Source organism: Dermacentor albipictus, chromosome 8 (assembly GCF_038994185.2).
Source record: "Dermacentor albipictus isolate Rhodes 1998 colony chromosome 8, USDA_Dalb.pri_finalv2, whole genome shotgun sequence".
Lineage (NCBI taxonomy): Eukaryota > Metazoa > Arthropoda > Arachnida > Ixodida > Ixodidae > Dermacentor > Dermacentor albipictus.
In genome coordinates, this window is record NC_091828.1 from 129978556 (window position 1) to 129993677 (window position 15122).

Consider the following 15122-nt stretch of genomic DNA (forward strand, 5'->3'; position numbering starts at 1 on the left):
AGTCGCTCGAAACGCACAGTTATTATGGCGCTGATGATAACATTGATCAATATTCGCTATGCAACTTCGCCCGTCATTGAGCATAAGTGCTGCATGTTAATTATGGATGGATGCAAAACTTTATTAGGGTCCTTTAGGGCGCGCACTAGCGCCCAGCGGGCCGCTCCCACGTCGGGACACAGAGGCCGAGGCTCTTCGCCACGTCGCGGGCCCGTTGGGCAGCCCATAACTGTTCTTCGAAGTTGTGGCTGTGTAGGACCGCATCCCAGCGTGAAGAAGTGTTGCTTTCATCGCCGCGTAACGCGGGACATCGCCAGAGCATGTGAGGTAAGTTCGCTAAGCATTTGCATAGTGCACATGTATTTGTTGTCCGAATTTCGGGGTACATCTTGTGAAGAAGTAGGGGGTTTGGGTATGCCCCCGTCTGTGGAAGCCTTAGTGTCAAAGCCTGAGGTCTATTGAGTTTGCAATTTGGGAGGGGGTAGATCCTCCGAGCCAAGTAAAAGTGCTTAGTAATTTCGGTGTACGAGGAAGGAGAGTCCCGATTGTCAGTACCCCCAGCGTCACGCTGCCTGGTATACGCGGTTGGTGATCCCTCGCGCAGCTCCGTGTGCCGACTCATTGAGGTTGGGTGGGGCACCCTCGATTTGTCCCGTGTGGGTTGGAAACCAGATCAATGTGTGTGACTTGATCTCCTTGCTTCCTAGTACCCCTAGGGCCAGCTCGGATATGGTTCCTTTGGCGAATGCCCTAACAGCTGATATCGAGTCACTGTAGATTGATGTCCTCTTGTCGTCCAATAAGGCCATCGCTATTGCAGCTTGCTCTGCGATCTCAAAGGATGTCTTCCGAATCGGGATTGCGTTCGTTATTTTCCTTTCATGATCTACGCTAACTACAGCGAAGGCCTGTCCGTCGGCGTATACCGCGCTGCGTCTACGAAACTGTTCTCCGAAGCCCATTCACGAGCCTTTTCCAGGAGAGCCTTCGCGCGCGCCCGACGTCTTCCCACGTTGTGTTCTGGATGGACGTTTCGTGGGATCGGGGCGACAGTGATGCGGTACCGCTGCTCTCGAGGGATGCTACAGAACTTTGTTTTGGTTACTGTGGTGGGAAGGCCCAGCTCCTGTAAGTTGTGTCTTCCAGCTTGTGTGGTAGATAGCCTGACGAACTGGGCCCTCTGCTGTGCTTCCGCTATTTCCTCTAGCGTGTTATGCATGCCAAGTTGAAGTAAGCGTTACGTGTGAGTGTATATGGGGAGGCCGAGAGCTCTTATCCCGCTCCGATCTTCGCCAGTTGTGCATGGCCGCGACGGCATGTTAATTATGCCGAAGTGAAATTTAGAAAGCCTGTGGGAATATCCGTACACCTCTTTCGTATGTCTCTTCGACAAAAAGACCACCTCCCTTATTTTTCTCCTACGAAAATACGAATGATCAACAAGAATCCGTGATAACATAGACTTTCGTCGATATAAATGCGCCTTCTGCCGGAATAAGAAAGCTACCTTTGTTAAATTTAAGACAAGACTACTTGGTAAATAGATATTGAAAGTTAAATCTAGGTGTAGGAAATTCTCGATTCTTCCTCTCAGGAATCCTCGAGACTGTACATATCATTCGATCATGTGTGGCTTCGAGGCAATAAAAACACACACCCTCTGAAATGCTTGGGCTGTGACAGATATTCCAGCATGATGCTTTGAAGGGTGTGCTTTGACTTCTGAAAGTGAGGCGAAGCGATCGAGCACCTTCTTTGCGAGTGCCCTCGTTTGAACCAGCAAAGAGCAGCTGCCCTCGGCCACGTTAGACCGACTGGACAGGCACCCACTCGCTGAAATTAACATTCTTGGAAACTGGCCGGCACGAACATTAGCGCGTGCCGCTATGAAGGCGCTGCTGCGTTATTTAGGCGATACTTGTGAGAAGTTGTGACTGTGCACTGTGTGACGTTGAATGTAACAGCGTATGACGTTCAGACTGTATCACCAGGTAACGCCTTCGCAGACTGTGTTACAACGTCCAGAGAGACAGTTCTGTACTGTTTTCTTTTTCTCTCATCTTTGTCGTCCCCTTCCCAGGTACAAGGTAGCTAACCGGAGATCTCTTTGGTTAATCCCCCTGTCTTTCCTTTGCCTTTACTTCTCTCCCTCTCTTTGAAGGGTGGCTTCACAAGCTGTTGGCGTGGTACATCGAAAGCAACATAATAGGCATAGTAAATAGAACTACGGTATTTGTATTATTATTCATCACCACCACCATCCTCGTTGTGATCGACAGCTTATTTTATGTTCACTGCAGGAAGAAGGCCTTTCCAGCGGCGATTTCCAATTACCCCGCTCTGGCGACAGCCGATTCCACCCCGTGCCTGCACATTTCCTATTTTCATCACGCCAGCTAGTTCTCTATCATCCTCGTCGACGGTCTTAGTTAGAGCCTAATAATATACCTCGACGTCAGCCGGTTCTTAATCCCTCGGCTTCAAGGCATCACCGCTCGAGGAAACGTCAAGAGCACGGACTAAAGCACACACCAGCATTGTTCGCGCGATCCTTGCAGGTCTCCCCCCCCCCCCCCCCCAGCCCGACAAGCGCGGCGGCTGATCCTCTCAAGTGCGGTCAGCGCTCGGGCCACGGAGGCGCCGTAGCCGACAGCGCGAGCAACGTGGCCACGCCCTGCGAGAGGCGGAAATTTCGGGTTTCTCGGTCGTTAGCACGGTTTTCCTCGGCCGCGGCGCCGGCCGCCGTAGTGCGTCGTTCGCGCCGGTCGCAGCAAACCTATCGCAACCTGTTTCGGAGCCTCGCTCTCGGGCCAGATCCCGCGGCGGGCCGTTTTTAGAACACGTCCGCGAGCGCCTCTTCGCTATTGCGCACCCTTGAAACCGATGCTGGTGTTGGTTGCGGGTCACCCACCACCTGTGCTTGGCACGTCGCTATGAGGGCGCTCGGTGTCTTGCAGTTCGCGACGCAATAAGTGATTGAATTTCATGTCGCATTCCAGGGAGAAACATCGAAGACGAAAACCAGAGGTGTTTACCAGACACACTGTCCGGTTACACTACAGCAAACGTGGTTTTGATAGCCGTTGTCGAACGTGAATGTCGCTCACACGAGGCATTACGTATTTAAAATCGCGAATAATTTTCTCTAGCTCGCCAATGTGTCCCACCTGCTCTGTTGACGAGGAGTTGGACCATACGTGTTGTTCTTGAGTACGCTTTACAAGCCGAATGGCTGACTTATGGAACGCTTTCCACGCGCGACACAACACGTGAGCTTCAGCTACTGGACGTTCTTTGACCGTGATAATGTTCGAGATCTGGACTCCACTCTACTGTAGAGCACTTGTAGTATTCCTGCCGGACCCAGACCTCGGCGAGAGTCTGTAAAGAACTTTTGTGGCGGTGTACTTGTGCTGGTGTACGTGTTGGTGCGAGTGCATGCGCGCTTGTCTCGCGCCCTTTCTTTCATCCCTCCCCGTTTCTCCTGTAGTATCGTTCCACGCCTCTGGGCAAGCTAACCTCTCCCGGTGCAATTAAGTTTTCCCTCTCTCTTCCTGTCCAGTTGGCTATTCTGCACTGAGGGCATTTCTCACTGCAGTAAAGAAAACAGAACATAAAAGAATAGATGATATGAAAACACTGACGTTGCAAATTTTCACTGTGGAATACGGGGTACGGAGTAAGGGAGCGCTCCGGAATAACTGTTGATGTCTATGGCAATTTCACGTACACCAAATCATTAATATGCACTCGTATTTGTATGGCGCTTCCATCGGAGTTCGAGCTCACGACCTCGAGCTCGTAAGAACGTCACACTCACTGAGCCACTGCGGTGCATTGTAAATTTATACACGGCATAGTAGGTCAAATAAAAAAAAACGCTTTTCCTTGGCGTCTATGTAGTTTGGAAAACAAAAAACGTCTCGACGATGCTTATGTTGCATTACTCAAACATTCAGGATCCGCACGGACCTCAAATTTTCAAGAACAAATTCCTATATCTTATTTAGTAGCAATATGCGGGTATCAGCAAAGCGGCGGATGCATTCAAAGGCGGCTTCGGCTTGAGGTGACGGGGTTGCGAGGGTACTCTGGTGCAAGGATCATGAAAAGAAAAAAAAAATGAGTTTCAGGGAGACGCAAAAAAAAAAAGCAAATGTCTACTTGCGGGTCGTGATTGCGTGTTGTAAAACGGGATTAGCAGATGCATTTGAGCCATTTTTGTACTAACAGCACCGTTGTATATGATTATAGACAGTGTTTCTACATATGGCGTTTCCAGTACTTTGGTGTGAAAAATCTTCGCCCATGACCCCAAAGCTGTCAACTTAGACTGTGCGCGCCTTGTGACCGATTATAACTTTATTATGCATCTATTCTGCACTGTTCCTTTGCATAAATTAATGAACGCGTGGGCCGCATCGTCAGGTATACCTCCATATACAAATGTGCCTCTTCAGTTATAAGTCGCTTGTTGTGGACAAATTTAGGTGGAGTACATCGATTACTCCGTTTCTCGATGTTGTGCAGCAAAATCTAAGGAAATAAATTAATGATAACAGTAAACGATAAACAAATGAAAAAAGGTAATGAAGATATTCATAATGAAGATTACTATGCTGCCACGGATAGCTCACTCGACATCTAAGGTATGTCAGGGCCACTACCCGAATAACACCTTGAAGTCTTTAGTCGTTGGTGCAGGAAACCTTAATGCACCGGCATCTATACCAGCCACTTGGTTTGAACCAATGCCATTCACCTACAAATTTTAAGCTTCAATGAAGGATTACCTTTATAAAAGTAAGAAATGACAAAACTATAGTCAACTGCACAATGTACACATTTCGCGTTTTATTAATGTTCGTCGCTTAGATACAGCTTTTTTAGTGTTCTCTGAATATTTTACTTATTTTCATCACGATATAATTTCTACAACGTTACTGCATCGATCGCGGACTAACGTTTGTGCCGACATTCTATTCTTTCTCCTTTTCTTCCTGTAACTCGCATTTAACATATATCTACACGTGGTATTTCTTTCCGCGCATATTTTGTCGTTTGTACATACATCTAGTTTATACACATACATTTCTAGACATTCTCCCGTATATTACTGTGACTATGTATCTTGATATTTGTCTGTAAATTTGACATATCAATTGAAATTTACAAATTCGAGAGAGAGAGAGAGAAAAGGGAAGGAAATACAGGGAGGTTAGCCGGTGTAAATACCGGCTGGCTACCCTGTGCTGGGGAAAGGGGTAAATTCAAGAATAACATTATAATAAATGGCAGGTCCACACGCACAGCTCAGTTCACGTTAAGTCCACAAGGGACAACTTAATTGCGTGATTTCACACATAACTGATCTAACCACGTAGCAGCCGCGTTACGCATTCATTTGCATTAACGCAGCATTATCACTCACGCTTTGCCCATTTTTTCTGCCTGAAATGAACAAATAGAGCTCTTTACTGCCACATAAGGGCACCCCATTGCAGTAAACTTTGTGCATACTGTTTACGTGTCTACCCTTGCTCTGAAAATATTAATGCAGGGCGTCCATCACCGTCAGAGAGAAAGGGGTTGGGTTCAGTAAGAACAGTCTGTCAGCTTTGTCCAGCTCGAAACTAACTCGCATGTATTTGGGTGCAACGCTGTTCAACCGTGCTGGTTTTAATTGTGCTCGTTGACATGTACCTAAAGCTAATTGCTCGTGTTTATTCGGGCGAAATATACCGAGAAGCACTTGAAAGGACTTGATTGTGTCAAGCGGTAAGCCAGATACGAGTCAAGTGTTGTTTTTCACAACTGTGTCTTCCTTGGTAATACCATAAAAAAATAAGAAGAAGAAGAAGAAGAAGAACACGACGCTGAGAGTATTCCGACTATTGTGTCCAACCGAGGAATGACAGCGAGGTACTCCGGTTAGAAATGCGTGCGTGAATGTAAAATTTGTGCGGTAGATTTACGGCGTAAAATTCCGGGATGTTTGAAAGACAGGAGACACCATAGCTAAAGGCGAGCGTTTAGGCCGGAGCGAACGGTGCTTTTCACGACCGTGAAGCCCTCCGCAGCACGAGCGCAAAGGCACGGAAGATTGTTAAGATAAAAATGAAGTAAACGTGTGCCTCGGCCCCAAAACACCAGAGCACAATCTTTTTCTTCTTTATTTGTTGAATTTGTTGCTGCTGGCGTATACACATTCTAAACACGAAGATGCAGCATCCTTTGCGAAAGGCTAGCTACGGATACCACGTTCAAACAAATGAATGACAAACCAGCAGTCGGCATTGTTAAAGAAAGTAAAACATAAGCAAAGATAATTTAATGAATGTAACAAATTTAAGAGACGTTAAAACAATTTCTGAACAGTAGGTAACGTGCAAAACAATTCTTACTGGCATATGTAGTCCTCAATACAAATTCACAAATAAGATAATGCGCAAAGCTTTTCGCATGCGCTGTTTTCCATTGGTCGTCCATTGTCGCCAAAAACTTCGGATATAGTAACGCGCCTTGCAAGAGCGATAATTGATTAACAGTGACAACAGCCGGTGAAAAACAGTCACCAGCAAAATGCTAAATAATGTGTGCGTGGCAATATATAAAGCACCAGGATTGCCCGGCATTTACTACTACGAACATGAATTGCATAAAAGCTTTTTTGTGAGTATGGGCTCGGTATCACCTTTATCTTTGTTTTATTGTTGTTGTCTTTCCTCTCTCTTGGGGGGGGGGGGGGTATTTCAGTATCTAGCTTGCTTAAGCCCGTTAAATGACGTAATCCAATCCAATGAGGGATCAACGAAGATAAGGGTTGGCAGCTCAGTGTCTATGGCATCGCGCTGCTGCGTTAGAGGACGCTGGTTCGATCCTGGTGTCCCACTCTGGTGTCCACTGTACGGCGTGCCTCGTAATCAGATCGCGGTTTTGGCACGTATATGTGCCAGGATTGATTTAACTTTTTGTGACTTGGACGGCAAGTGATCCTCTGATATATTATGTCGCACTGTGTGGTAGTGTGTAGCACTGTGTGTACTTCCTTCGATGTGCACGTGGGTTATAACTGGGCATTTTAAATTAAGTAAGGAGTTATCCACAATGCAGCTGACTGATGTATACGTTCTCTGTACTGTTTATAGGCACCCGAAGCGACATATGTGAGCACCACCAGCGTGACATTCTGGCCGCATTACACGCATTAACGTATGCTTTCCCTGCCTATTTAAATATATATATATACGAGCCACTGAGCAGCGCGAAAAATATACGACAAGGGAAAATAAGTTCTACCATTTAACGAAAAACCAGACACATTAATATTCTGTCTCAGTCGGTATCTCTACTCACATTATGACGACGTCACACAGTGACGCAAAGATCAGTCGTTTCAAAAATAACTGAGCCACCTAGAAGTAGTCTTAAGCATACGTTGGAACAAGCCTTTTCGCCGTCGTAAAGTGAGTAATTTCACGGCAAAAGTAAACACGCGGCTAGACAGCCACAGAATAGCTCTAACACATCGTGCCGCGTCACCATCAGTTGTTTCTGTGCGCATCCCGAGACGAGCTCAGCAATTATGATCCTGTTAATTTCTTACACAGTTTTGATGGCCGAGAAAGAACAAAGAAAGGCGTACGTTGAAGAGAGCGCACATGGACTCACCATAGAATTCGGGTGGCCGGGGACACCTGTTGTGATTGGACCTCATGTCGGAGGTTTAGTGTGCGAAAAAAGCGCCGGCGTTTCTAGGTGGCCGCCCACCGGCACTCGTGTTCTGTACAATTCCACGGCTCCACGGGGACGCACCACATTAATCACTCGAGAATCACTGCTGTCACACCGCCGAAGCCGGCGCACGCTGCCGGCGTAGACACATGATGATCACCGCGGCGCGCGGAACGCAGCCGCTCCTCGGAGCAAACGACGACGTCGATGCGGAGCAGACGGACAGACGACGGAGCAGACGACCCAACGTGTTTCTCATCTGCTGCTACCTGCTCGGCGAGCAGACGACGCCGCAACTGTTTTTTAGTTGGGCCGGTGTGGAACGGCGAGGGTGGGCTTCCCAAATAGAGGGCGCCCGGCCTCACGGCGAAGCCACGTTTTCGGTTTGGCCTCGATTTCGGGGGTGCTGCAGCGAGGGCGAGCGGCGAGTCGGATTCCTGGACGCGCGTACGTACGTGTTGCGCTCGTTTTGGGGGAGCCGAGAAAATGATGACGTCGTGCGAGGAAACCCCTCGAGGCGCGCGCCGTTCTCTTTCTGTGCCGCACCGCCGGCGGATGGAGAGGACGCACTCATCCCGATGCTCCCATCTCACTCCCCCGCTTTCTTGTCCAGCATAAGCAGCAGATGTCAGAAAGTCCTCTAGCGACGTCAGCAGTTTCTGAGATAAAGAAGAATAGGTGCCTGAAATAGGCGCGTCTTTCTCGTTCTAAAGAATGCGCAGCGACCTTATGATCGTGACTTTCCATGCACCTCACCACAATGAACGTGCAATACGAAATCAAACGAGTCCGTGTTATCATTCAAGCTCCACGCTTCTAAGCCTGTAACGTTAAACGTTACCTACTCTTCAAAATCATTTCGCGTAGGTTACGGTTATCATAACAAATAGCAATATAAAATGTTTTTCCTTCCAGTAAGTGCAAATGTAACGACAAAAATCAAACGACAAAAGGTGGCTCATTCGATCCCACTTCGTCATTACTCACGTATACAGTGGTCGATAAACATTCTGCGTTTTTGTGTTTGCTATTTTCCACATTACAAGATGAAATGCATATAGTCACCCCTGAATTAGCGGCGTTCTCCAAGAAGCGTGTTAAACTAACCATGAGCACTTGGCGGAGGGCTCGTTAACAAGGATCTAAGGTCTTGCTTCAGTTAAAACCCACAAATTAAGCCTGCTTTAATGCTGAATACTTAGCTCGGTCGATTCCGCTATAAGTTCGTTTCTTGCACTAAATATACCCGTAAATAAGAAACGCAAGCGCATACAAACGTAATTTACTTAAAGGAAGACTGTTAAAACTTTAGGCGAATGAAAGATTGCGCTCCGCACAAATTAATAAGGCTGCAACTGTCTTGTCTCATTCTTCCAGTGGTGGTTATGCGTGCACCAAGTCGTAGTGGTGCACGTTGCGTATTCATGAAGCTGGCACAACTCGTACCTGCCGCTGCTTACGACAGAGCCAACACGCGGCGTTGGTTTGGCATACTCGGCTGGCAATTGTTCCATCTGAACAACTCACACGCTGTTAACAGTGTGAACAGTGGTCGAACAATAAATGTCATTGAAGCAAACATTTCAGCAAGGAGATCAAAACGTTGGCTCCAACGACACTGCTTGTTCAACTATACTGTTCATCGCTTCAAACACCCATCTTCCGGTGAACTTTGGTCTCCTTTGGTTGTTAACACGGGTGTGTCACCAACCATTGATCAACTCGGTGTCTCGGAGGACGGCAATCAAAACGCGCAAAAATATTTTCCTATTTACTTTGAAACCATCAGGGAACACTACAGGCGTTCTGAAAATTCTTATGCGGAAGACCCATCACTCGTTGGCCTTGAAGCAACGCTTATCTTTCCACGTCAAACTGTGGGCACAAACAGATGAATCAAACAAGCTTGGTGATTGAAGACGGGACGATCATGTTACCCGCTTTGTTCCTCACGTGGTGAGATCGATGATGTGGAACACTCCGCTGTTATGTAAAGCGTACAGGCCGTTGCACTAATCAGAGATTAAGTTACCCAAATGACCGTCGACCGATAGAAAGTCGTCTAACCTTTTGTTGCACCGTCGAGAAAGCATTCGATCCTGGTCATAACGAACAGGCTTATGTACTAAAATAAGTTCGATATATCGGGTAATTCGATATGCTCAGACTCACTCATAACGAACTTAAACGAACGTTTGTGATGCTGTCGTCATATGCGGATTTGTCATTTCTAGTGGGAAAACAAAAGCAAAGAAGAAATCCGTCTACTGAAACAAAGTACGCGTTGTAGGCGGTAATTTCTGCCGGTGCCACGAACTCTTTCTCAGCGCATTACTAAGAAAGGTGTTTTCGATGCGCACGATATTGCGTTGTGCAGTTCACTTTTCTTAATGTGGGCACCGTACCAGTTCAGCACATCCTTTAAAAAAAGGCATGACGGAAAGGAAAGACAAGACGCTAAATATAACTCCTACTGAGTTCGCGGCATGCGAGCGTCTTTATGGCGCATGCAGCACATTATCACGTTGTGGCCTGTGCCGAAGAGACCAAGACAGACTGGATTCGGGAGCGTGTGCGGGTTACGCGGTTACGCTGTCTGCCACTGCGTTTTAAAAATACATCAGCGTAGCTCGCATGCACAGTGATACACGTCTGTGCCGGGACGCCAAAGTGAAGAAGACAGCATCAAATGTCCAGTTCGTTGAGAGAGTTGCTTCATGTGACTATCGGCCATTAAGTTTCGCGTATTTGATTTAGAGAATAACTTGTGTCATACGGGTTCGCTATAATCAGGGTTCGGGTGTATTCCCAGTTCTGAAGACAATCAGTCCGATCCAGACACGGAAATGAAGAAGTTGTCAGACCAGTTCCGCGGAAGCCCGCAAGGAAAACTCGTGAAAGGTAAAGTTGTCATTCACCTGACTGTAGCGCACGAAACTATAAAGCAATACCATTCAGGATTCTTATTAAAAAAAAAAACGCTTCGCAGTTGAACAAAAATACGTCTTCGTCGGAGTGCATCAAGCCCGGGAAGAATGTGTTATGGTCGCTCGACCACCTGAGCCTATCAGGATCGCAGATTGTAGAGCCAGGCCAAATTAATCGACGACTCGAAGCCCAGGTATACTGAATTTCACAAATAAATTCGTTCTCCGAGTCAAAGGTACTCGGACCGTGAGCACACCAGTCACTGGCACGAAAAGCCATTAGTACATTAGTACACTGCTTGAAGTGCACCCGCTTAAAGAGACCGTTTATAGTGTCCCTGTACATCCTCCCACACGCACTCAGTGCTCTCTCCCTCTTTCTATGCCCCTTTCTCGCAACCCCAGTGCAGGGTAGTAAACCGGGTGCTCGTCTGGTTGACCTCCCCGCCTTTCTGTCCCCCCCCCCGTTTCTCTCTCTTTCTCTCTCTCTCTCTCTCTCAGTTCTGCGGAAATCCGCACAACTAACGAATGAAGGAGTGCGTCGACGGCATACCACATCAGTGAGTGATAGCGGCAGCACGTGCGTAAGTCAGCCTTCGATTATCTTGCATGAAGAGGAATTCTCACGCATAGACCGTTCGGTTTCGGGAGTGCCCACACGGGTTCCTGACTGACGGCTTCACGCTGCCTTCCCATGAGCATGCGCAGATAGTGTTTGCCTTCCTCCTTGCCCGCCCCCGTGTGACCTTCCAGTTGATAGCCAACGCACGCTTCTGTTGCACTTCACACGTATGTACACGCGTCCTCCTTTCCATGCCACACACTCATAAATCCCTACCACCTCGGTCGCAGATTTCTGTCCGTATAAGCACGTGTGGATTTTGCACACCCATTCCATTCTCATATAAATAAATAAATAGATAAATAAATAAATAAATAAATAAATAAATAAATAAATAAATAAATAAATAAATAAGTTTACTTCAGTATCAGGGACACTTGGTGGGTACAGAGGAAAAGGCATCTATTAGGCTTGACAAGGCCTGCACCCATGAACGTTGACAAACAGGGCGCGTGATAATACAGTACGTGAGCTAAATAAACTGAGCATCAAGCAGAACTCAGGCGTTTTAGTTAAAAAGGTCATAAATCAGGTGATTTAAGAAAATTAAGGAAGGAATTTTAAGAAAATTTAAGGAACATCTAAGGAATTAAATAAATACATAAAGAAAGAGTCTGAAATGCAAGTCAAAAAGGGAGCGTACTAGCGATTCGTTGTGCAGGAAACGCTATAGAGCATGAACATAAGTTGACATGAGTACGCGGACAACACACTGATTTGTGCATTGTTTCACGATATTACTTAATCTGGAAACAAAACAAAACAAAAAACAGAATAGATAAACACATGAAAACATGAAAAAGATGGTGAATGGCTACAGAAAAGATTGGTGGTGAAAGCGACGCATCACGCAGTGCAGTATAAGGCGTCTGGTTTGTGTATAAATGAAGAAAGCAGACAAGCGCCCTCTTCGCATTCGCTGCTTTCAAGTGTTCTCTTCAGAAGGAAGTTCTTGAAAATCTTCCCCAGGTATTATTCTCGTCTTCCGACAGAACACACTCCAGTTGAACTTGTAATCGTAGTCATCGTTTGGACAAGCTCGTGGCCGCACGTCGATCGCTAAGGACGGGCACGCACCCGTCGTTCGCCAAAATCGAGGGCTAGGCGCACCGCCGTGTCATCATGACGTCACGCTCGGCAGCAACCCTGCGCTGATAAACGCCGGTGCGAGTTAACGCCATCGGTACCGCCCGAGTGATTTCCGAACGAATTTAGGACCACAATTACCAATATTTTGTTTGCTCAGACGCGTCAGAGCACCAGGCCTGAAGTACGTATTTAAAAGACTTTGCGGCAATCGTGTGGCGTGCCCTGGCCTACACTGTCTGGAGCTCTCGAGCTAATCTTACTCTAGGCTTTGTTATTCATAACCACATAAGCCAACAGACAGTGAAGCTGAGGCAGATACAGGGGAAGTTACTCCTTGTATTTAATTGTAGTGTAGAAACAATAAATTAAAGGAAAATAAAAGTGGACAAAAAAAAGAAAGAACATCTTGCCGCCCGTGACAGCCGGACCCACATCCTTCGCATTAAGCTTCGCGATTGACATCTTGTCATCGTCGTTGCAGTAGAGCTTCTTTTTACTGTTTTAAAGAACGCGTTACCAATCTTCCTCTTGAGAATTCCCTCAGTTACCCCACCCTCCTGACAGCAGAGAAAATAGATTACTGCCGTGGTCGAAAGCGGAAGTGCAACCTCACCTTACGGTGAAGAAAAATGATTCGTCAGCCTTAGGAACCACTTCCTCTCGTCAAACCGTACCGCAGGCAAGGTTATATCTGGCTCGATCCCGAAAGAAAACAAAACTAAAAGACGGGAGACGAGTCTTGTCATTCCGTCACCACGCAAACGCCAGAAGCAGCACTCTCGCTCATCTCAACTGAAATACGCCAAGCGGCCCCGCGACGCTCCACACAGAGCGCATTCATCGCACGCAGCCGCGGCGTGATTGACAAAAAACTTAATTTGCGCGCGGGCGTCGTCTATCAAACCAGGAAAGTGCTTGCCCACGCCAGGTTCCGCGCCGCGTATAAATACGTATACCGCAGTATGCGTCTAGCCTCGCCAAGGCTGGCGGGTCCGTCGCTGGGAAAAAAAGGACATCGCGCATCGCGCCAGGACAGAGTCCGCAGCCAAATGAGCGCGTCGCGTTCAGCTGGCACGCTAATCCCGAGAGGAACTCGCACGAACGCTCAGGAAAAAAAAACAGAAAAAGAGCGGTGTGGTGCGTATACACACTAAGCTAAGAGTGCAACGTCGCGTGTATAGATAATGTAAAGAACGGCGGGTTGCACAACAAGATTGTCACCTTGCCACCCGATTACGACAAGGGGTGCAAGACGCGCACCTCCCGCTCTCCGCCGCTGCAGCTGCGAGGCGTTCAAAGAAGCGACCTTTGCGCTGGAATCCGCCGCCTTCCTCCAGCCCGCTTCGACATTGTGACAAGACGAGTTTGGTGTGTGGACAATGATTCCAGAGTTCCTCAACGCGGCGCTGATCTGACACGCCTGAAGAAGCTACCGCGGGAACGTCTTATTTTTGCGCTCTCACGGTTCAGCATGTTGCAAAACAACGAGCGTCCCTCGAGCGGCGTCGATTTTCCGGAACGGCACCACCTTCAACGCCGTCGCTTGGGCTTCGGAATGTGTGTGCCTTTGTGTCTGAAAACTGGTCTTCAGAGCAGCTGCGAGTTGGTGGTGTGTAAACGAACAGCCGCCGCGTCGTAGGACCAGCGGATCGAGTGTATAAAAACGGTGGTTGTGCGATTGTTGGACACACTTCTCTTGAGCAGTCATGTTAGACTGGTTCACTTCTCTCATGCAGTCCTGTTGGACTAATACTATTTTTCTCAAACAGTCATGTTAGACTGAGTTAATTTTCTGTAAATAAACCCCTTTTTCCTCGTTCTCGATGAGAAGCAGTTCTTCACTTCATCAACGATCTCAGCGTAAATAAGTTGGACGACGGCATGGGCCAGCTACCTTCGAATTCATGCCGTACTCCAATCTTGGCAAAGGACCACGGACGAAGGGATTGAGCCCCCAATCCTGACAACTGGCTGACAGCGGTGAGATGGACTTTGCGACATGGTGCTGTATCTGTGGTGAGTGCTTGGTTTTTGCTTTGACTCTCTAGGCTTCATTTTGTGGTTGTTCTGTTTAGAACAGTAGGGAAGCTAGATTGTTGTGTGTTAGCTAGGTTGTGTTTTCCTAGCTAGATTTAGAGAGCAGAATCAAGGCAGTAAAGCAGCAGTCATGGAGTTGAGGACACTGCTGAGAGACGAGTTGTTGATTGTTGGTGAGGAACTGGGCCTAGATGTACGCAAGGAAATGCTCAAATCGGAATTATTGGAGCTAATTTCCAATCAGGCCAGTGAGCAAGATATTGAAATGGGATTGGAACTTCTCAAAAAGAGAGAGAAACGGGAAAAAGAAAGAGAAGAACGAGACAGAGAAAAACGAGAGAGAGAGGAACGCGATAAAGATCGCGAGATAACAAAAATGCAACTTGAACTTGAAAACAGACGTTTGGAGTTGTCTCAAGGAAGTGAAGGAGCTCTGGGTCGATCAAGTGAGGCAGAATCGTACCGCATGGACAGGCTATTAAAGCCATATGAGGTCGGGACCGACATAGGCTTGTTCCTAAGCAATTTTGAAAGGACTTGCGAAAAGATGAACTTCGGTCCGAGTACATGGCCACAGCGGTTGCTGTCTATGTTGCCGTGTGAGGCGGCGGAAGTAATCGCCAGATTGAGTGTGCAGGATGCATATGATTATGCGAAAGTTAAGGCTAGTCTCCTGAAGAAATACCGCCTTTCAGCCGAAGCTTTTCGGCAAA

The 15122-nt window shown here is 47.3% G+C and overlaps 1 protein-coding gene across 4 annotated transcripts in view; it reads right to left on the reverse strand.

Annotated features, from left to right (window-relative positions):
- The window catches only part of LOC135919093 (uncharacterized), a 197662-nt gene that overhangs the window by 104821 nt on the left and 77719 nt on the right, over positions 1-15122 (reverse strand). For 2 of the 4 annotated variants that reach the window (XM_065452814.2, XM_065452813.2), the window contains exon 1: positions 7672-8017. The exons of the other annotated variants lie outside the window; for them this stretch is intronic. In XM_065452814.2, the coding sequence (XP_065308886.2) occupies positions 7672-7717 (46 nt within the window). In that variant the 5' untranslated portion in view covers positions 7718-8017. Of the gene's footprint in view, positions 1-7671; positions 8018-15122 lie in introns of those variants that run through there. 4 annotated transcript variants of the gene reach the window in all.